Raw genomic sequence first — 22661 nt, 5'->3', positions numbered from 1 at the left:
GTCTCTTGCAGGTTCAACAGCCGGGCTGGGGGCGCCCCCCGAATCCGACTGTGTTTCTTGTACCAAACACAATGGGGAGAACTGGTTCTGGGTCGGGATCGCCTCCAGTTCCGCCCAGAGAGTACCATCCGGGCCCACCATGATACGTCCACTTTCTGCGAGAGCACGTCCTCCCAGGGGTTGACCTCCCTCTCCGTGCCGCTGGCTCCGCCGTCGCCCGTTCCGCCGTCGCCCGCTCCGACGTCTCTGCTCCTGCCAGCCCTGTGTGTGGTCATGGCCCGCCAGGCCCAACGAGTCCATCCAGTCGTCCGCGTCCGACGGGCGGTCGAAGAAATGTGTCCTATCGCCGTGTTGCACTCGGAGCCTGGCCGGGAAGAGCAGGCTATATTTAATGTTCTGGCTTCGCATCCGTCTCTTAACCCTTAGAAAGTTGTTCTGGAGATCCTGAACCTTTCTCGTATAATCTGGGAATATATGGATGTCATGATTGTCAAATTTGGGCGGACCTGTTCTGGGAATGTGTTGAAGGATCAAGTCCCGGTCCCTGAAATTAAAGAACCGGGCTATGATGGCCCTAGGTGGGGATCCCGGCGGCGGCCCCAGGGCCCTGTGAGCCCTCTCCACTGCAAACAATTTGGATAATTGCAGATTTGGAAAAACCTTGCCAATCCAGTCCTCAAGGAATAGGTCCGCCGCCGGCCCTTCTGTCTACTCCGGGAATCCCAAGAAGCGAATGTAATTCCTCTGGGACCGCCTTTCTGCATCCTCGCCCTGGCCACATGATCCTGGAGGGCTGTGACCTTCTTCCTCAGCTGACGGACCTCGGATTGCAATACACTCAAGTCTCCCTCCGTGGTGTTAACCCTGTCCGCCCCCTTTCTGAGGTCTAGGCGCAGGTGGTTGATGTCCATGGCCATCCCGTCCATTTTGGTTTCCAACGCCACCCTGGAGTCGCGAATTGCTGCTAAGATATCGGCTTTGTCCCGGGCTGCTGTATCTTGGTGGGTCTCCATCTACTCTGGGGCGTTCCGCCGATGTGGGGCCTGGGACCGTGTATTGCACGATCTTATTTGCCTGGGCTCCCCTTGTCTGCCGGTCTTTCCCCATAACGGCGCGACCGCTCGAGGGCGTCTCAGAGGGCACCTTGCAGGGGGGGGGGTGCCATGATTATCTAGCGCAACCACAGCAGGGACCACCTCGCAAGTGTCGGCCAGGCCCCGGGGGCAGCCACGCACATCCCGTCGGTTCTGGCCACAAGTCACCGTCCACGCAGTCCAGGCCAGTTCTCGCGCCGTCTCCGGGCCTCGTCGGTGGAAGTCGCACCACCACACGTCTGCAGCCCTGTGGTATATTAGCACTCGCCAGGAATGTATTGTCTGCATGGATATTGCACCCCACACCACGGCCCTGCGGGGATCTCACCTCTAGGCTCCAAAGTCTCGCCCACGGGTCAGCCGCGGATCCGCACACTGCCGGTCCACCCCGTCACTGAATCGGGGACCTCCGGGGCATCGTGCTGCAAGGAGGGGCAGGGGGGGGTCATTCCTCAATATGTCCATCCAGCTTGTGGGTCTCTACGTCTCCTCCAAACATCAGGAGCCGCGGTGCCAGTGGATCGCGCCACACCTGCCGCCCGGGGGCCTAGCTCTCCCAATCGCCCCTCTCCAAGAGCCAGCAGTCCAGGATTCCCTCGCCTCTGAAGCACCACTGGGTCCAATCGTCCCCCAGGGGGTGGAGGGGGAGAAACAACACCCAGGCAGCCCGGCCCCAGCGGGTACTGGTCTTACTGTAGGCCCTCCCGGTGTCCTCAGGCAGCCGCAGCCAGGGCGCGAGTAGGCCGCTCCTCACCGGCCTCACGTAGGTGCTGACACCAAGGGTGGGCGGCGATCCGCCCGCCGGTCACGCCCCGTCGCCGCCGATCGCCTGCACTCTCCCGCTGGGGTCTGCACTCCACTCCGTCCCCTCACGCAGGGTCACCGCCGACCTCCAGGGCTTCTCTGATCGCGACAGCGCCCATCACTTGCTCCGCAGCATGGCGGCCACCATTTGCAGGCTGCAGGTTCCAGCGGGTCTGCCGCGGGCCACCGGGCGTATCTCTATCGCGGGTGAGGATTACCACGCCGCTTCGGCTCTGTGGAGGTCCAGGGAGGCTTCTCACCTCAGGAGCGGTGTTAAAAAGTTCAATGTGCCAGGATTATGAAGGATTATGGAGGCATTGGGCAGTAGCTGGACGAAAACGCGTCTAGCCGGCCATTTTGCTAAGCCACGCCCCCTTCTGAAGTCCTGTTCATAAATCCTACTTGTGTTTTCTTCTTTGTGTTATCCCTGGAATCACTGGGCTTTGACTTTGCTCCCTGACAGATTGAAGCACCACACATTTATCTGGTTCCTGGGGTGATGCTTTGCTTAGTTAGAACCAGTGGCGGCTGGCATGGATCGGGGGTGAAGGGGAGGGAGGAGGGTATGGGAGGAGTTGATTGTGTAGAAAAAATAAATAAACATACCTCTCGATCACATCTCTCCTCTGTTGTCTCTCCGCAGCCGGAACGGAAGCAGGAAGTTCACAGACTCCCCTAGTCAATCATGACGCTGCTGATAGTAGCAGCGTGATTGTTCTGAGCGCCGTGATTCGGCGCTCAGACGGGGACTATAGGCATCTGCATGTTCTCCACCCAGACCATAATATAGTCTGGTGGAAAACATGCTTAGTGCGCATGACTGTTTGGCCGGCACAAGACAGCCAGTCAAACTGTCATGCGCACTTAACAGAGTTCTCACCACTCCTCCCCTTGCTCCTCTGTGAGCAGAGCAGCCTCGCCCTGCCCCGCAAAACTGCCTCAGCAGGGAAAAAAATGATAATAACATTGAGTTATTATCATTTTATTTTTCCTTTTTTTACACTCCTGAAAAACAGTGAGGCGATGTTCCTCTGCCTTAGCGGAGGAGCCGCCACTTGTTAGAACCAACATAAATGGAGATAAAAAGAAAAGGACTGTGTCTAAACCTATGGCTTCCAAGCAAACATCTCACAAAACATATGGCTTTAAAGAAAGCCTCCTGATAGAAAATGAATATCCCCATGAGGAATATAGTGCTCGGTTTATCTCTGACCCGTCTATGATACCTATAGCTTCACTATATAATTCTCAGCCTGAATCAATGTTTGCAAGAGAATTGCAAGAAGAGAATGATTCGTTAAATTTACTATAATTAAAGCAAAATCAATGGACTAAGACACACAGACTTCCTGTGCATGCCCACTGCTTTGCCCTGCCTACAGTAACATCTGATCCTACTAATGTGCCCTCCAGCTATGCCATCAACTTTGTAACTGCTGAGAATGTGCATAAAAATCATCCTGCTTAAGTCTTAGCTCCAGCTTGTTCTGCCATAGAAGAAACTTATATTCCTGCCTAAGAGATCACTTTCTTAAGTACTTCGTCCTTGAGTGATTTCATGCCAGTACCTTCAGAAATCACAGCTCGCGGCAACAACACATCAAAATATTCTAATAACAATTTACTTGCTCAGCAACTTATTCTGATTGAGCAAGCTGCAAATTCTACAGAGATGAGAGAAATCACCAATCAGGTGAACTCGCCTGTGAACCTTTTTTCCCTAATGTGTATCTGGAAGGAGAGTGAAACAGTTTTTGGGCCTTGCTCCGGATTCTGTAATTACTGTACCATCTCCAAGTTGTATTGCGACCTGATGGGCTTTGCTCTGTCTTAGGTCACAGACCAGAGCTTCTTGAGACGGGGCATACATTCAGGATCCTTTGATCCTGCCATCAGGTGGCGCCACATGCGGGCTTTTAACGAGCCTGCTGCCAACATGATTGCTAATTTGGAACATGTGGTGAAATTCAGTATTCAACCCCTCTTGGAAATTAAATGCACTCCAGATTGTATTATAGGGTTTACTTTTCAGCCACTAATGCATTATTGTACTTGTATGCCTTTACTTACCATGAGAGCTGGAGAGGAGACTTTTGGTGAATCATACTACACTTGGAAATCTAGCTTACCACTTCCAGCATGCCCATGTGTGCTCTTGCACAAATTCTAGTCTTATTACAAAACTAGATCCAATACAGTTCCACTCTGGATTTTTGTTCTGCATACTGGTTGAGTCCTGGAACCTCTGTGCACTCCTTCGGTCACAGAGCTGGAGGAAGGGCTTTGACTGCTCTCACATGCACTGTGTTGCAGCCTGCTCATACCTGTTCTGAAATCCAATCACCCTGTATAGTTGGAAGGAGGGATTTAAGCCTGGCTTCAGCATTCAGAACTCATGCTTTAACTGTCGTTGCTGGGAGCTCCTGTTTTCTTCTCCAGTTGCTTACACTGCTAAATCCTTGACTCTTTGAGAGGAGTTCCTGAATCATGCTATTGCTTTTTGGAGTGTACTCTTTCTGTGGCTGGGCTGAGCAGCATTGTGCAAATGTGTTTCCCTTGTTTCTCAGTCTCATCTTCCTGTCTAGCCTGATCTCCTGATTCCTGTGTTTTCCCTGTTGGGCTTCTGATCACGTATTCAATGAATTGGCGGCTGTTGCCTTTATTTCCTAGTTTTGAATTTGTGTTATGTCCTTGTTCTGAAATCCTGTGTTTATCCCGTGTGCCAGCAGACTTTACTTGTCCCAGTGCCTGTTGGGCACATCTTCAAGTTCCATGCTCTGAATCTTAGTTCCAGTTTTCCTGTACCAACAGGGCATTTCTTGTGCCAGTGCATTTCGGGTACAGTCTGCCCTTGAGCCCTGTATTCCTGTTCTTGATTTCTGAAGTCCTGTTCATAATTCCTTCCCTTATTTTTCTCCTTGCTAAGTGTTACTCTGAAATCACTAAACCCTGCCTTTTGCTCCCTGACATTGTAAAGCACCATTTGTGGATCCATTTTATGCAGACTGGATGTTGGGTGTAGGGGAGCTGGAATAGCTGAAAGGTAGCTATGCATGTTTGTATATATTAGCTGGGGTTCATAATTACCATAACCTGAATGGAGAGAAATGGAGAGTTTTAACTCAAAAGGTATTAGGGACATCATGTAGATCAAGTGCAGATGAATGGGTGTAAATGAGTCTCTTCTCTGTAGGCTCAGATGACCGCTGAAGATAAGAGAGCCCTTGTTGAAGATGAAGGCGACATTCCGTGAAGAAATGTTTCCTCAGCTTTTTCCTGAACAGTTTCCTTATTTTTAAAACATTTTTTTACTTTTCAGTCTATTAATATGTTAGCCCCTTATATTGTGTTGGCCCAATAAGAGGCTCAGATTTGCCACCAGCCGTAGTGCGACACTGATAGCGACAGTTTTGAGTGTAATACAACATGTCTTGATGATGATGCCAAATGTAGGCCCATCATGGTGAGAGACATTTCCAATTCAAATAAGTTTTGGATGTTTCAGTAGCAAATAAAATAAAATACAAGTAGTACAGACTTAAAGACATACATTGTTACAGAACAACTGAACAGTACAATAGAGCGAAAGGGGTAAAACGTAATGTACAGTAGGTTACACAATAAGACATTTGATCTTATTTCTTTATTTCCTTGAAGAGATATCAGATTCATAGGAGTGATAATTGTCTCTATGCCATTTGTATTTCCATGCTAAAATGTGTTTTGAAAGACATTTTGGTTATTAATCCAAATGTCTTTGTGTTTTTGTAAGTTGTGTTATAAATCTGCCCATTTTAAAGTTGGGGATCCTTTCCAGGATTTGGGTTGGTCTTGTGCTGTTGATGGTTATGGTGAACACTGTATTGAGTGGATTGAGCTTCTGTCAGGGGACTGAAATCCATGATTGGAGAATGGAGAGGAAGCCAAATTCGTTTATGTGAAGAGTTTTAGGTAAAGTTTGAAATTGAATTTTGAATCAGTGGTTGTTAAGAAAGAGTGTGAGCTGTTACACATGTGGATTAGAGTTCAAGGTTAAGATAATGGATCATTGTGGGACTCTGGAGATAGTTGGATCTTAAGGCATCCATTTTTTTTTAATTGATCATAGGCAGTGGCAAAACGAAACTTGAGAAGGCCCCCCTGGAAAGGTACATAGTTGGGTTCTCCACTCTCTAGACCCAGTTAGGAACTCTCAGGCCAGGGCCTCCGGCATCTACATACTGCTGGAGTCCCCCCGGAGCTCGGGGTCCCTGCCCTGCAGGGGCTGCGAGGGGTATTGTTACGCCACTGATGATAGGTACTATGAGAAACAGCAAAATGCTGTGGTAGTGAATCCCATGCATGTTAAAAGGATTATGCAGAAATGCTCCATTGGATGAAGAGAAAGGAACCACTCTTATCAGCAATGAGGGGGGCATTTCCTGTGACTTTAATGTAATCTGTCTCCATGCTCAGTAGTCTAAGGCCAGATTGATAATTGTGTAGAAAGGTTTTTTTGTTGATCTACTTTTGTAATTAGGTTGAGGCCACTATATTTAATATTTTGAAGCATGCTAGGTTAAGTAAACTCAGGGTTGAATTTTTTTAATAATGGAAAAATTTATACTTCTGTCAAAATGTTTTGTAGAGTGCCAAGGAAGATATTTTGTATGAGAGAGGTGTTTGTTGTATTGAGAGGTGGTGTGTGTGGCTGCTTCTCCAGTGAAGGGTTTCTGATTGGTAAGGGGAAATATTTGTATATGTAGATTGATTCCCAGAGAGCTGTACGAATGCTTATGAGATCTGCTTTTAAAAGCTCCTTAAGGGAAGACCATTTGGATATGATGTGTGGTGTCTGGTGGTTTTCTTAGTTTTGTTGATATTGTCTGAACTTGTTGATCTGTGTTACAAAGATTTGATTTGATTTGATTTGTCAATTTATAAAGCGAGCGAATGCCCGAAAGAAGTGATCAGTCCTACTTAATGTGGATGGTCTGCTATTTTGTTTGTCATTGACCATCAGGAAAATCTTGGCAGTCACAGACAGAAAAGAATAGTGCCCCTCATCACCCGTGAGTAAACTCAAAAAGTGTTTCAGAAATAAACTTCCACTTAGGGAATTTGTTTCTGAAAAACAAAGGTTTGGTGCAGGGCCATATAAAACAAGGCAGTGGTGCATCAAAAATTCAGAGCCTTCAGAGGTGCAACCATTGCATCAGTCTTCTGAAGGCACTGAAATCAACACAGGGCCAACAGTGATCATGTAGCTTGTTGGGCAGCAGTCTGGCGTGGTTGACACAGAAGTTGATATCTGCTACTCTGATGAATGGTGAGCCAGAGACAAAATCAAGCTCTAAACTGTGATTTCCTCAAGGGTGAAATTGTAATTTCTTTGTGCCTGGCAATCAGGTTGAAGTTGCTTTTTTGAGAGGGCGAGATGGTTAATACGAAGGTAGGTAGGTTCAGTTGAGAATTCATGGAGAGCTCAAGGCCATGAGGACGTGTGCCTGATTACCAACATTCCTACAGTCGTATGACGTTGTTATGCAGCTTTTTGGGCAAGGACAACTGTGTTGTGTGTTGAGTGATTGTACCATAGTTCATTGTTAAACAGTGCATATAGTCTGACTGTTATGAAGGGATATACCATGTCAGCTGGCAACTGCAGAGTGAGAATTGATAAGCATGACGTGTCAGGGTTTTTGCAGTATTCTTGACTGTGGTGATGAATAGAATACAGATGAGGTTAGTATGGCTGGGGGGGGGTGTGAATCCGATCTGCATATTGCATTTACTCGTGTGAGTGAATATGCAGATTGTGAGGGTTATTCTTTGGCTAAAGCTGGGGTAAATGGAGCACAGTTGCTCTGGCCTTTTACCCTTCCAGGTCATTTCATAAATTTACCATAGCTTCTTCTGCTAGTTGTGCTGGATGCCTAATGAGGATGCCCTAACTGTCCACACTTGTATGGTGCAGGGAAAGAAAAGGTTTTCTTGACTGGCAGGAGGTTTCCTGGCATAGGCAGGCAACTATCTGATTAGCGTGCATGTGTTGCTTAGGACAGCACTCTAAACATTATTTATGCTTTAATATTGCATGTATCAGATGACTACGCTACAACAGGACTCCTAATTCAGTGATCAAAAGTCAAATGCATAGTTATGTCTTCCTTTTGTTTTCGGTCCAAATTGTTGATTTCAAGAATATGACAGGAGTGTTGTTTTGTTCCTTAGGTAACAGGCTTACTAGCCTCACAGTGGAACATACCCATGTTTGGATTCGTCAGCCAGACTCCAAAGCTGGACAACACCTTAGTATATGACACATATGTCAAAATGGTGTCCCCCCTCAAGAGGGTTGGGGAAGTCCTGGAAAAAACCCTGCAGTTCTTTGGTTGGCGATATGTTGCGCTCTTTGGAGGAGCTGCAGAGGGATCCACCTGGGACAAAATTGATGAGCTTTGGACAACTGTGGAAAACCAACTCAAGGCAAATTTCACCATCACCGCCAAGTTGAAGTATGAGATGAAAGATCCAGAAGCCCTTCGAGACAACCTTAAACATGTGTCAATAAATGCAAGAAGTGAGTTCAGTAGTTCTCTAATATATTTGATGAATGTACATATAGAGATTGAAAGCTTCTTTTTATAAAAATCTCTCAGGTTATAGAACAACGTCACTGAAAAACATACTTTAAGGGACATTATGGTTCTCTCCTCAGATCAGATTCTGGAAATAAAACGCCACTACAAAACTTAAATTAAAAAGATGTTATGTTTAAGATCAAAATTGTGCAATTCCTAAAATTCTCTGATAATGTTAATCAAAACTCTTATTAGTGCTCCAAAGTACTGCTCAGGGTTTCACTATTGATCTTACCAGTGACATAATTTCTGCTTTTTACAAGACATAAGGCACACATGGGACCACGTGTAACAATGCCTTTTTTGTAGTCCGTGCTGGCCTGTGCCTGTTACATAACGATTGTCCCTGTTTGTTTCTTGAGAAGATATAATTGTGCCATGGCTTGCGGTTTACACACTTGCATGGAGCAGCTATAAGGCATGGTCTCTAGTCATACCATTTGCTGGTTATCTACAGAGCCAGAACTGTGTAATTGATAACATTATCGGTAATGTCACGGGTGCTATTACATGTGACACCATGAGCAGTGCATTAGGAGTGTGTTATAATTGCTAGCTACAATAACTGGCTAATTTGAGTGACTTTGTGGTTTTGGAGCACCCCACGACGCCCAATCAGCTGAATGATTTCAGAGAATGTGTAGTTTTTAAGTAGGTTAGAGTGTGATCGTAGAAGAGAACAATTGGGTCTTTTTGCCCATTTTCCTTCAATGCATTTCCTTCTTTAGCCTTCTAGCTCCAGTACACATAGGGCATGGCTTGTGGTCCTGCCCTGCTGACCTTGGCCTCTGCTTATCTCCTTTTAGCTGTCAGGATCTTCGCTCCAGCTCTCCTGCTTGTGCTTCTTCCTTGCATTCAATTCCTCAACTTCTGCTTCTGTACGAGCCTAGGATGTTCCTTCAATACCAGTTTCTGCTTCACTATCATGTTACAGTGCAAACACAGGAAGATATAGGGAGAGGAGATGGTGCAGGGGGCGTAGCATATTTTGTGGCTCATTGCCCAGGCATGGTGTTTGCTGGCAAGACTTGAGCAGTAATTAACCACCTCCAGTGAACATTGTGAGTTTTCCTTGAACAAGGGCAGCAACACCATTGATGCTACTGTGGTTAACTACTGCAGTACTCAAGGCTGACCTTCAAATCTATTCACTTGGAATGAAAGACCTCTCAGGAACTCTAAAAAATCAAACAAGCCCGTCTCAGAAACCAGCAGCCAGGGGACTGTTCCCCAAGGAGCACCGCGGTCAGAGCACTGCCAACAATACGTAAATGCGCCAGGAGGCGCTTACCCTCGACCCGTGGGTCCTGCGTCGCAGGACACACACGGACGGACACGCCTGGAATAGGCTGGGCTGGGCCACCCCCTAACTTGTTAGACCTGAGGACATCTTAAGGTACTGTGTACTACTCTTTGTGTCATATCTCGCACCCACAGAGGTATCTGTTTTTTTTGTGTGGGCATCTGTGTGCCTAGGCACCGGGCTGTACCTCTTGGGGTGCTCTATGGAATCCCTTTGTTTATGGGATAAGATCTCATAGTTGTGACTCATTGTAACCACCGTTCCCGCCACCTCCTGCAGCTATTCACTCAGGATCATCAAAATCCACGATGGGGAAACGTATTGGCCGACCACCCTCTCGCCACGCCGTCACCTTGGACAGCATGTTGGAGAAGGTGGTCAGCATTGTGTCTTCATGAATAGAACTAACAGAGCATAGACTATCCCTGGGGAATGAGGTAACACATACCGATCTTGCATTTAGAGCCACACCTGGGGGACACCAGCTGATCCAGCACTTACTATCACACCCTGCAATCATGTGCACCAGACAGCTGGTTTTAATAATGCCCCACTTCCCAGTGCAGGCATCCATGGTGCTCAAGGGCCTGCCCCGCGCAGGACATCACAAGTTATGGCTACCCCAAATGCAGTAGCCATGGTTGCTGTGACCACCAAACTCAAAAGGATATGTTGAAAGCCGGTTTGAAGAAAAAGGAAACAGCTCCCACGCTCCAGCTCCTCCTGCAGCTGCCTGTCATCGTGGATGCAATCTTCATCATCATCTGGCGTTAGTATTCCCGGCCCGGTGCCAAGTAGGAACTCTAGCCACCGCATTTTCCCCAACACGGAAGCGGATTAAGCCCACCAGATCTTGGGGAAGTTTTTATTAATTCTGTCTGCTCGCAGATCATTGACATAATAGACATGAAATTTACATCTTTATGGGAGCACCTGGATCGCTCGGACATTGCAGTGAATAAACTTTCTCAATGGGCGAGACAGCCCTAACTAATGTTGCCCGGGGGAGGGGGGGCACCCACTCTTTCATTACCGAATGTTTTAACAAAACATTATCCCCCCCACTGCTGTCCCGTGCCTTCCTGTTAGTTCCCTAGACGTGTTCTCTTGTAACACATGCACCCAATTAAGGGAATACCTCCTTCCGAAGGTCAACATAGTGTCAAAACCTCGCCCTCCTGATAATAGTCGCCCTGTCCCGACTGGGACTGATCAATCAGCACCCTTATCTCTATATTTGAACCCATTATCAGTTTAATTGGTGATCAACCAAACCAAGTATATCCAGTAGCACTATTCCTGATCCTTCGAGTAGGACCCATCTCAGGCCCAATACAGACTTGCTTGGCCTGCTGCCAGCAGCATGTCCCTATGTTTTGGTACTGGCAGGGGTACCACCTGTTAAGAGGGAACAGAGGGAAACTTTTGACCAATTGCACAACAAATGCGTGTATTGGTTGTCAAAGAACAAGAGGTTCAGCGTCTCAAACATGCAAGAGATCATTATGGTGCGAAGAGTGGGCTGGGTGGGTGACTCACCCAAGAAAATTGAGGAGGACTGTATTGTTATGAATTTACGCAGACCATCCATAGTAAAGTCACTGCTGAGATGCCAGGAGATCATAACTACCAACTTGCCACTAATCTGGTTTTTACCACTGTGTTTCTTTTACAAACCAACCCCCAGAGGCCTCTTAAAGGAGCCCGCTCTCCCAGCGCCCAAAATAATTATTTTGCCTTGTCCCATATGGACTCGAAGGATTGACCATTACCACACTCCGTAATTGATGGGGCTGACCATATATTCACATACATTTCAAATACATCTGGTTTACACGATCATGCCGCCACACTTATTCCTAAGGCCCGCGTCAACCCAGATCTATAATACTCAGCTGGAACTTCGCTGGCCTAAAATCAAAATAGACCTAGCAGATTGGTTGGAACTGGTTAGACAGCAGGACATCTTGATGTTCCAAGAAACCTGGACTACCAAAGATCTATACCTCAAAGGGTTTGAATGCTTTCGTTTCTTGACCCCAATCCCCAAATCTGGCTGACCATCTGGTGGTCTCTATCTGGGTGAACATTGCTGCAGGGGGCAGCATTAAGGTCTTACATACCCATCGTGACAAATTCCAAGCTTTGTTACACAAAAGGGGGTATCCATTTATTTACCTAATTTTTTATAACAATGACTTCTATAATTCCCCCAATAACATTTTTCTCAATCTATTTGACTTTTTTGCCACTTTAGAGAATAGTTATGGTTTTGATACAAAAGCTGGCATTTGCCTGGGAGGAGATTCTAATGCTAAGCTTCCCTATGAAGACATTGTAGCTTCAAGGCTAAGGAGTAGGGGACAAATCTGTCACAGGGGCATGGAGCTAAAGGAACACTTGCAGAACCATGCTTTGAGTAATGTAATGGACATTGCTGCCACAACTAACGTTAACAACCCACCCGACCCAACATTCAGAGGAAAGGGTTGTGTAAACACCATTGATTATATCTTTATCTCCCCTGCCCTTGAAGACTTCTTAGTGAAAGCCGCGGTTGTTCCCACACACCACAGCAACCATAACCTGATCCAAGCAGTATTTAAACTGCCCGAGGCCGACGCACAAAATAGAATGCAGAGCAGGGGATTTGGCAACCTCAACCGACAAATTAAGATTAGTGTAGCGAGGCGTTAATAGTGGTGACTTGTTCCACATGGTAGTTGTTCCCCAAGCCAACAGACCACGCACGCAACCTGGGCTTCATCCTGGACTCCTCACTCTCGATGACCAGACAAGTCAACGCCGTCTCCTCTTCATGCTTTCACACCCTCCGCATGCTCCGCAAGATCTTCCGATGGATCCCGATCGAAACCAGGAAGACGGTCACCCAAGCCCTCGTCACCAGCTGGCTGGACTACGGAAACACCCTCTACGCCGGAACCACAGCCAAGCTACAGAAAAGACTACAACGCATCCAGAACGCCTCCGCCCGACTCATCCTAGACATCCCTCGACGCAACCACATCTCCGGCCACCTGAGGAACCTGCACTGGCTCCCCGTCAACAAGAGGATCACGTTCAGGCTCCTCACCCACGCACACAAGTCTCTCCACAACCTGGGCCCCAAGTACCTCAACGACCGCCTGACCTTCCACACGCCCACCCGCCAACTACGGTCCACTAGCCTCGCCCTCGCCGCCGTACCACGCATCCGAAGAGCCACCGCCGGAGGCAGATCCTTCTCCTACCTGGCGGCCAAGACATGGAACTCCCTCCCCATCCACCTTCGGCTGACCCAGGACCACCTCGCCTTCAGGAGACAACTCAAGACCTGGCTGTTCGAGCAGTAGCGGCCCCCTTCCCCCAAGCGCCTTGAGACCCTCCGGGTGAGTAGCGCGCTATACAAATGCTATGATTGATTGATTGATTGATTGATAGTTAGGGACAACTTGGAACTTTTCGACTCCTGTCTGTCTGGACGGGAACCCAATCCTAAATTATTAGCGCATTTGCTAAACTTTGTGAGGTCATAAAATCTGCACTATCAAAACCCGCTGCCGTTATGCAGCATGGTCCGAAATGGTTTAATAGTGAGTGCTCAGCGATGAATAGACAACTACGGAAGGCTCTATCAACTAACCCAAGGTGCCCCCTTTTAATTATGTCGCTCGGACAGAAGTACAAGCTGGTTATATCACGTAGGAAGGACAAATTGTTATCTGATCGTTGAGCTGCTCTTGCCAATGCTGCCAGCCTAAGGAATGGGAAAACCTTTTGGGCTGCCGTTAAAGACATGAGAGCAATGAGACAACCACTAACACCAATTAGCTGGAACATAATCAGTGAGGCTCATTTTTTGAAGATCTATGCAGCCACCCCATATGAAGAAGACCTGTTTTGGCCTCAAGTCCCCACAGGGGTATTAATATTCCCTCCTGAAGTCGAGGAAGCCATACGTCAGAGCCTGGGCAATAAAGCCCCTGGCCCCAATGGGTTACCTTATAAGTACAAACCCGATTTTTGGGCTCCACTCTAGCTGAATGTCTTTAACAATTTAACCCATGCCCCATTACCTGGTACCTAGTCAACCAGCATCATCATCCCAGATTTTAAGAAGGGTGATCACTCCCAACCCAGTTGTTATAGACCCATTTCCCTGATTGACAATACTCTGAAAATATCAGGGAGGGTTTTATATATTAAGATCACAACTTGGTCCGGAAACAATCTTATTTTACAACCATGCCAACTAGGTTTTAGGAGTAGAGCAGGCACCATCGAGCAATGTTCAAATCTCAACCTAATAATTGGGAAATACCCTATGACACAGAGGTAACCTATTTATTTGGATTTTATGGACCTGACTTCAGCTTTTGACTATATAAATCGGTCATGACTGTGATCAATTCTATTAGAATACGGCTTAGATGAGGTTTTAGTACATTTCTTAGCATATTTGCACAAGGATCTGAGAGCTCTGGTTAGTATCAATATTGGGGGTGAGGTCTCTAATGACATCAGGGTTGGCAGAGGTGTCAAGCAGAGTTGTGTTCTGGCCCCCCTACTCTTCATCATACATATTAATAATTTACATAAAACACTGATTGCGCTAACCAATTATGTCCCTACAGTTAATGGCAATATACTTCCCGCCCTATTATATGCCGAAGACGCAGTTTTAATGGACCGCACACCTAATGATCTACACCTTTTAGTACGGGGTTTTGTCGATTTTATGGCCACTTTAGATCTATGTACTAATTTAAAAAAATCTTTTAATATGGCTTGTGGACCAAGGAAGCGCCTTTTAAACTCTATTTCCATGGGCAACCAAAGTTTACAATGCACTGGCACTTTTCCCTATCTGGGGCTGTTTTTGCTGCTAATGGTTCCTGGTCTGACCACATGGCATATTGTAGGAACAAGTTCTCCAAAGCTATTAACTCTGTCCTTAGCCTACCACAACCCAGGACGACGGGGCTGTTTTTGCTATTTACATTTGTTTTTAAATTCAGTGCATCCCCACGCCAACCTATGGCGTGGGGATCTGGGCTTCTCAAGGGGCTGCAGCATCCAGCGCGAAGAAAAGAGGTTCTGCTGGAAACTTTTAAGTGCCCCCATCTCCACATCCCAATACGCTTGCCATAGCGAATTGATTTTACATTACATCGAAGATTACATACAGGCATGGCCCGCCCTATTCTGGCTAGCCATTTGGGAAAACCCAGCGGCGACCCTTAAACGAGAGATTATAGGAGATTTCTTCAAATGTGAAAAGGGAATGGACATTCCGTGGCTAGCAGAGGTGCGTTCAAGTCTAAGCAGGGTTACTAGGAGCACATTTTTGCAAGCCCAAATGAGACAGATACTGTTAGCAAAAAACTGCACTCTAGACGCATCACAGTAAGGCAAGACTAGACAGGGAGTCCAAGGAACCACCTGTAGTTGCTTTTATGTCAATCGAGGATCATTCTTACCAGTTAGCTAGCTACTTTACAAAACCTATCGGTTGGGGGGAGAGGGAACTACTCTTTCGCTTAAGAGAGGGCCCTGTGAAGTTTTTACTTTGTTTTCTTCTCGGTTTTCATGCTAATCTTGATCTTTTGCCTTGCCGTGTGATGGGCAGAGCGGGAAAACTATAATACACTTTTTATTCTTTTGTAAGTTTTATATAAATTATGCTAAATGGTTATTAATACCTTTTTTAAAAAATATTCACCTGTTCAATCTTGAAATTGCTTATAGATCTATTCTCCTTCTGGAAGATGAATTGGTCTTTCGAGTAGGTGCTTTTTTAGAAAACTGCTGTGCGAGCCCGCAATACGATGTGCACCTTATGAATAATATTTTAATGTATTCTATTTTATAACTGATATTACGATGCAATTGTATATTTTGCATGCTGAAATGTGATTTGCCTTTTTATGGCTGTGTTTTTATAAAAAATAGTCAAATTGAAATTGAATCAAGGTAACCTGTGACCAGGCCACGCTGGTGGTGCTGTTACCACTGTGGCAACATTTCGACCAGGGAAAGATTTAGTCGATGTGGCAAGACATGCAATTCCAAACCACATTAATGACATATTTGTCACTATTAGTAGATGAAGAGCATTTCAACTTACCATACTTGTTGTAGTCAGAATTAAAGCATACCACGTATGCTTAACCAGTCTTGAATAGTGGCAAATCATGTTGCTCTCCCAACATATTGGGTCTACCTAAAAAACGGAAAGAAATAATGGAAAGTAAGTTAAAGCTAAAAAATAAATCCCAGCGTTGCCAGCGTTTCAACATCAAAGTTATTGAACCATCATGATATAATAACAACATTGGATCTGTGAATAAAGAGCTGAATTCACATGGGGACTGCAATAAAATCACTTTATAATTGCAAACGGAGTTCTTTCAAAATAGAGTTTCCCTAATTGAGATTCTTTATTATAGTGCACAGTAGAGTGCATTCTTTGGACAAGGTGTTTGTCTAGAGAACATATGCTATTTACGGTGTTATGCATCATTCACACAGGCTCCTGGAGCATCAACTCAATTCACCTTGAGAACATGTCTAGTCATTAAGGGCCAGATGTAGGTAGGACTCAGTTACCGATTTTTAATTACCGAATTTTACCGATTCGGTAATTAAAAATCGGTAAATAAGAATGGGGACATGTAGGAACATCCAGATGTTCCTTTTACCGAATCGGTAAAAATCTGTATTTACCGATTCGGTAAATACCGACCGGTAATGCCCATTCATTCCTATGGGCTTTGCAGCCCATAGGAATGAATGGGCATTACCGATTCGGTATTTACCGAATCGGTAAATACCGAATTCCACAAGGGTGCAGGGGGTGTCACTTTGACACCCTCTGGCACCCCCAAAAGAGGCTCGGGTGCCATGTGGCAGGCATACCTGCCCTAAGGGCAGGTCTGCCTGTCATATGGCACAGGTGTGCATGCACACATTTGCATGCACACCGGAATCGGTATTTTACCATCAAATATATTTGATGGTAAAATACAGATTCGGTAAGGGTTGTGGGACTCAGAAGAGTCCCACCTACATATCAAATTTATCGAATAGGTAAAAATACCGATTCGGTATTTTACAGATTCAGTAAATTTACCGATCGGTAAATTTACCGAATCTGTAAAATATGTGGCCCTACATACCATTTCTGTAATACCGGTCGGTAACGGCCGAAAATACCGATTTTTGGCCGTTACCGACCGACCTACATCGGGCCCCTAAGTGCCTTCCAAGAAGGTGAGATAAAAATGCGCGTTGTGAATATTCATTGGCAAGTTGATAATCCAATTACCATCCAATCACCCAAAGCAGAACTCCATTATTCACATATGGTACAACTTTTGACACAACCATGAGTTTCAAGCTGCTCTATTGAAATCTGTAGTGAGCAATTGAAAAACTATCACTTGTAAAGTGGTGCGAATTTGGTAACTTCGCCTCGCTAAAGCTAGGTGAATTTATTTGACATTTACCAGCCTTTCACAAAAAGGCTTTATTTATCCCACCCGCATGCAGTGGATACCTTTTCCTCTTAAATGGTGGATATGGCAGAAAGGGGGTTTTAACTAGGATGGCATATCCTTACTTGAAAGTTCAAGAAAGATTTTTAGACAAACCGTATTCATGGAAGCATTTGGGGGAGTCTTAGTGTGGAACCAGGAGGGTGAAGTGTCATCACTGCTTAATTTGAGCCAGTGGTTGCTGTTGGGGACCACCAGCACTTCTTATTTTGGTACAGCACTTATTTTTCTCATCAAACATTTCCCGAGAGCAAGAGAGGGGAAAACACTGAAAGGAAAAAGAACGAGGAAGAAAAGACAAAAGATCTGTTACCAAGGGAGAAAGCAAATGCAACTGTTAGCAAAAGGTTCAGGGAGTGTATGTCGGTGGTTCAAAGAGGCGTGAAGTGTATTCAGGACTACGGAACCTTTGTATTGGACAGCTTACCTTTTATAGCACCACCTGCAGTTTTCTGAGCTTTGCCTTTGGCACCGGAAAATATTATTTTATAAATAACGCACTGAGGGGGACATTCACAAGGACTTATCTCTGATTTATCTCCACCTTAAAGCATCAAAAGTTGAGATAGATTTAATACCCCATTCACAAGCTGGTGCAAACTGCAGACATCGCCAGTATTCCTGCGATAACTGTCCCAAAATGTATCTCCACGGTGGACACCACCAACTAACCCTAATGAGAAGCAGAGTAGGCGTTCCCGTGCAAAAACACACGAAAAAGCCACTACACCACTTTCACAATGAACTGTCAAATCCACGATGCGAGTCAAAACCATACGATAAGCCGCGGTAGCAGCAGGTATTTAACACCTGCCTCCTGCAGGTGTTAACCCGGACGAATACCTGCAGTAGGCAGCGGAGCCACGCACACAGCCACACCCGAAGAACAAATACCGCCATGGAGCTACTCATCATGCAGCTCCCAGCCCCAACAGGGCCATAACACCCACTGCCACCCCCCCCAGGACTGCCACCACCCCCAGGACCTGGACACGCTCCCCCCGGACCACCACAGAGGCAGCGCAGAGTAAGACAGCAGACCTACCGAAAACGGACCATTCTCACAGACCTAACGCCCGAGGAAGTCATTGCCCACTACAGGCTCAAAAGGACAACCATCATCCGCATCATGACCCACATCGCCCACAGGTTGATGGTCCCAACAGAGAAGAGAAAACAAACATCCCTCCTCAGACAAAGCTGCTGGCTGTGCTGTACCTGTTGGCTCCTGGTGCCTTCCAACCAACAACTGCCAGAGTCGGTGGGGTCTCACAACTAGCCCTATCAAAGTTCATCACACCTGTCCTGGATGCCATCCTCAGCTTTATACCCCAGTACCTTCACTTCCCCCACACTGCGCAGGAACAGCAGGAGACCAAGCAAGGCTTTTATGCCATAGCTGGATTTTCGGCCGTTTTGGGGGCAATAGACTGCACACATGTCCCACATGTGCCCCCTGCAGATACTGCCTACCACTACCGCAACAGAAAGCACACACATTCCATCAATGTGCAGGCAATAGTGGACCACCGGGGACTCCTCAGCAATGTCATCGCAAACTACCCCGGCAGTGTGCGCGATTCTTACATCTTCTGACAGTCCATCATCAACCAGCGCTTCGAGGATGGCACATATGGAACTGGACTGCTTGTTGGTAAGTGCCAAATCAACACACCACACACCTCAAAGCCACCATCACACAACGCACAACTGTGGGAATGCAAACATGACCAAACCACATACAACATGTCAATCAACATACCCACCTAACAGACACAACAATGCTACTCCATGGTCATCCTGGGCTACCCCTGCACCCAATACAGCTATATCATGACCCCACAGCCACAGAACAGCTGAACGTGTGTAGATGCACAATGCAGCCATGTGCGAAGGATGCAAGTGACCCGTGAATGGGAATGTACACAACGACAAGTGAGGCGTGGATGAGCAGGATAGACATGGGTATGCAAACCACAGATATGTCCATGCTGACCGCAACTGCTGGGGACTGGAGAGTAGTGAACAGTGGACGTAACCATGTCACACAAGGTCTTGGCTCAAATAGCGGAAATGTCGCTCGCTGCATCCCCCCCTGTGTACGTGAGTGTAGTGGGTGGGCCCTGAGTATGCCAGACATGCGCAGGGATGTGCACAAAAATCCTGTGGCGCAGAGCATGGTTCTCTCCCGGAAAGGCCAACGTCACTGACAGGACAGTGCCTCGCAGTCCACCACGAGGCCGACGCTGTGAGCAGCAGGGCCTGCGACCCTGTGCGCCTGCTGCACCCCAGGACACTGATACCCAGACCAGGCCTGCCCGCCGCAGTGCCCCAAGGCCGCACTGCTCACCTGCCGACACTGTTGTGTGTCAAAGAGGGCCCATCACGTGCCGGGGCAAGATCCAAGCCTCAATCCCGCAACCTCTGCAGCCTCCGCAGACCATCGCTGGCCCCCACGGCGCTGGCCCACATTACTCCTTCCTCATTGACATCCTCCACTGGCGTCCCCTTCGTCCCAGTAGGTCCCACATGTGGAATTGTGTCCTGAGTCCTGAATGGCAGTGACCCCAAGTCCGTGGCAGCGGCCACAGCGCCAGACTCCCTTCCATCAGTGAGGCATAATTCCATATCGCAGGCCTGCGACACGTGGTGCCACTAACACTGGTCAAAGCAAGCCGGCGACACGTGGGGACACTAACCCTGTTCCACGCAAGCCAGCGACACGTGGTGCCACTAACCCTGTTCAACGCAAGTTGATGACAAGTGGTGCCACTAACCCTGTGCGCCGTGAGCGACCGTCAGCCTCCGGCGGAACATTGTTGGTGTCTGAGCCTGTGGCCTAGGAGTTGTCATCAGCAACAGGCAGGTACAGACTTGGTGTTCGGTATGAGTCTGTGGCATTCATATACTTCATGTTGCCGGACACAGCTGGCATGTGCCCTCTGCATCATGCCCTGGGGGCAGACCTCCCCTTCTCCCCGAGACACTCTGCGGAAGGCACCTATGCACCTCCGCAGAGGGGTCCTATGACACATACGAGTGTGTCTCCCGAAGGTCAGCGTCCTGTGGCGGTGGGTCCGTGTCGGCCGCTGTGCATCCGGGGCCACTAACCCTGTGCGATTCCAGTCATCCCCCTTGTTGTTCTGAAATTGCATTTCTGAATGCATGATGACTGTTGGAGTTGTTGCAAGCACCAGCTACTCCCCGAGGGCTGGCTTACACTCACCCCATACACAGCCAGCACAGGCGTCACTGGATTAGTGGGCCTGCCATCACATCCTGCCGAACCAAGTATTGACGCTTTTATCCCTGCACTGTCACAGGTGATCAAGGATATGCACTCTGCCCTTGGATGTTGACACTCCTCCGAGACTCGAACACACCCGCCCAGAGGCAGTACAATGCAGCCCACATACGCACCAGGGGCATGGTTGAACGCACATTTGGCGTGCTGAAGTCACATTTCAGGTGCCTCTACGGCACAGGTGGAAAGCTTCTGTATAGCCCGGACATCGCGTGCAAGATGATCGTTGCATGTTGTGTTTTGCACAACATCTGTGTACACACCAATGCCCCATGGATCCCAGTTCCAGAAGTACTGCACAATGATGGGGATGATGGGGCAGGGAGCCCACATCCCACTCCAGCTGCGGCAGGAATGGCCCGTAGGAACACCATCATTGACAAGTACTTCTCATGAGCATGTGACATTGTGGCCGTCCCTGGCAACCATGGGACAGTACAAAATGTCCAAAAACACAGCATGTGTGAATAAAACATATTTGCAGGTTATAGGTTATACTTGTACATTGTCATGTCACCGTTTCCTGCTGTGCCAGATGTGATTTGAAATGTTTTGCACTTTTGCGGCACCAGTTGTGTCCTGTATTCTGTTATGGAGATGTTGCTGTTTGTACCGGGATGTTGTCAATGTCGAGGTGCACTTATACTTATGTGAATATTCTGCACAGTGGTTGATTCGCTCCTGTGGCTCTGATTTGTCTGCCATTGGTCCCTTTAATGCGGTGTGCCTGTCAGTTCTGTGCTTCCTCGGTGCTGAGATGTTGCAGACTTGGGTAACTTGTGCTCTTTGTCGAGTTGTGACTCTTGGGCATGGGTTGTCCTCAGATAAGTTGTTGACGTCAGAGGTTGTTTGTGCAGGTGGTTGTGTCCGAGTGTGACCTGCTCCTTTCCGGTTGTGGTCCGCACTCAGCCACCTCAGTGTCATGTCGTGTACATTGTCATGGTGATTGGACTGCAGCCATGCTATTTGTCATGTGGTGTCTCTTGCATTGTCAGTGTGGCTGAGGTATATGCATGTTTGCTGTGTTTTGTGTGCATGTGTTGGCTGTGTGCTTGTTGATATGTTGTGTGGGTGCCCCTTTGTGCACATGGTGTATGTGGGACTACTTGGTGTTTGTGTGTGTGCTGAGTGTTCCCGTGGGATCAGGGACATGATCCTGAGTCATTGTGGGTGTGCAGGGTGCTCTGCTTAATTGTGCATGATTGCCATTGTGCCCATTTCCCCCGTCCACCCACTCCTTGGTCGGTGCGCACCCTGTTGATGTGGTGTAGGGTTATGTTGGCAGTGTCCGGATCCCCGACTCCTGTCACCGTCGCCCGACTGGTGATTGTGACCACCATTTTCTCCATGTCATTCAGCTCCTGGTGTTCTGCTGGCCCCCCTCCTCCAAGGTGCGTTGCTGCTTTCGTGTTGGCAGCGAGTTTCTGCTTGGTTTTGCCATTCACATCAGTCCAGGGCCTCTTGTGCTCTTCCATTGTCCTCCTCTGCCATGCGAAGGCATTCACATGGTCCGAGGTGGTGTACCATCTTTGCCTCTTTGTTGCCAATGACACATTGGAGGTGATGTACAGTAATAATTGGGTTTTCCTGGCGACTGTACTCCGTCTTCCTCTTCCTCTTCTCATTGGCCTTCCAAGGGGCCCTGTATTCCTGGGTATTTGTCCGTGAGGATTGTGGGGTTCATGTTGTCCTCTGCAGTGGGTCAGGGTGCATCTGTGGTACTCCGCAGTTAATTATGTTTTTAGTAGCATTTTCAGTATGCTGGTCTTGTCCTTTTTCCCACATTATGCGTGGGGATTGCAGGCCTCTCGCTGGTTGTCACTGTTTTCTTATCGCGTTTGGGCACACCGCATCTTTTTAGGCGTTGGGGTTTGTGTTTTTATCTTTGTTGCAAATGTTGTATCGTTTCCGGCAGATTATCGCATGGTACCGCCGTGTTGTGAATTCCACGTTAACACTGGGTTATTTTCCCGCGAT

The 22661-nt window shown here is 47.4% G+C and overlaps 1 protein-coding gene across 1 annotated transcript in view; it reads left to right on the top strand.

Annotated features, from left to right (window-relative positions):
- Positions 1-22661, top strand: part of LOC144752600 (guanylate cyclase 2G-like) — a 518353-nt gene that overhangs the window by 103032 nt on the left and 392660 nt on the right. Inside the window, exon 2 of the mRNA XM_078640483.1 lies at positions 8112-8460. Within this exon, the coding sequence (XP_078496609.1) occupies positions 8112-8460 (349 nt within the window). The remainder of the gene's footprint in view (positions 1-8111; positions 8461-22661) is intronic.

The sequence above is a fragment of the Lissotriton helveticus genome, chromosome 5_1, assembly GCF_964261635.1.
Source record: "Lissotriton helveticus chromosome 5_1, aLisHel1.1, whole genome shotgun sequence".
Classification (NCBI taxonomy): domain Eukaryota; kingdom Metazoa; phylum Chordata; class Amphibia; order Caudata; family Salamandridae; genus Lissotriton; species Lissotriton helveticus.
Note: the sequence above shows the minus strand (reverse complement) of the source record. Positions and strands in the feature narration are given on the sequence as shown.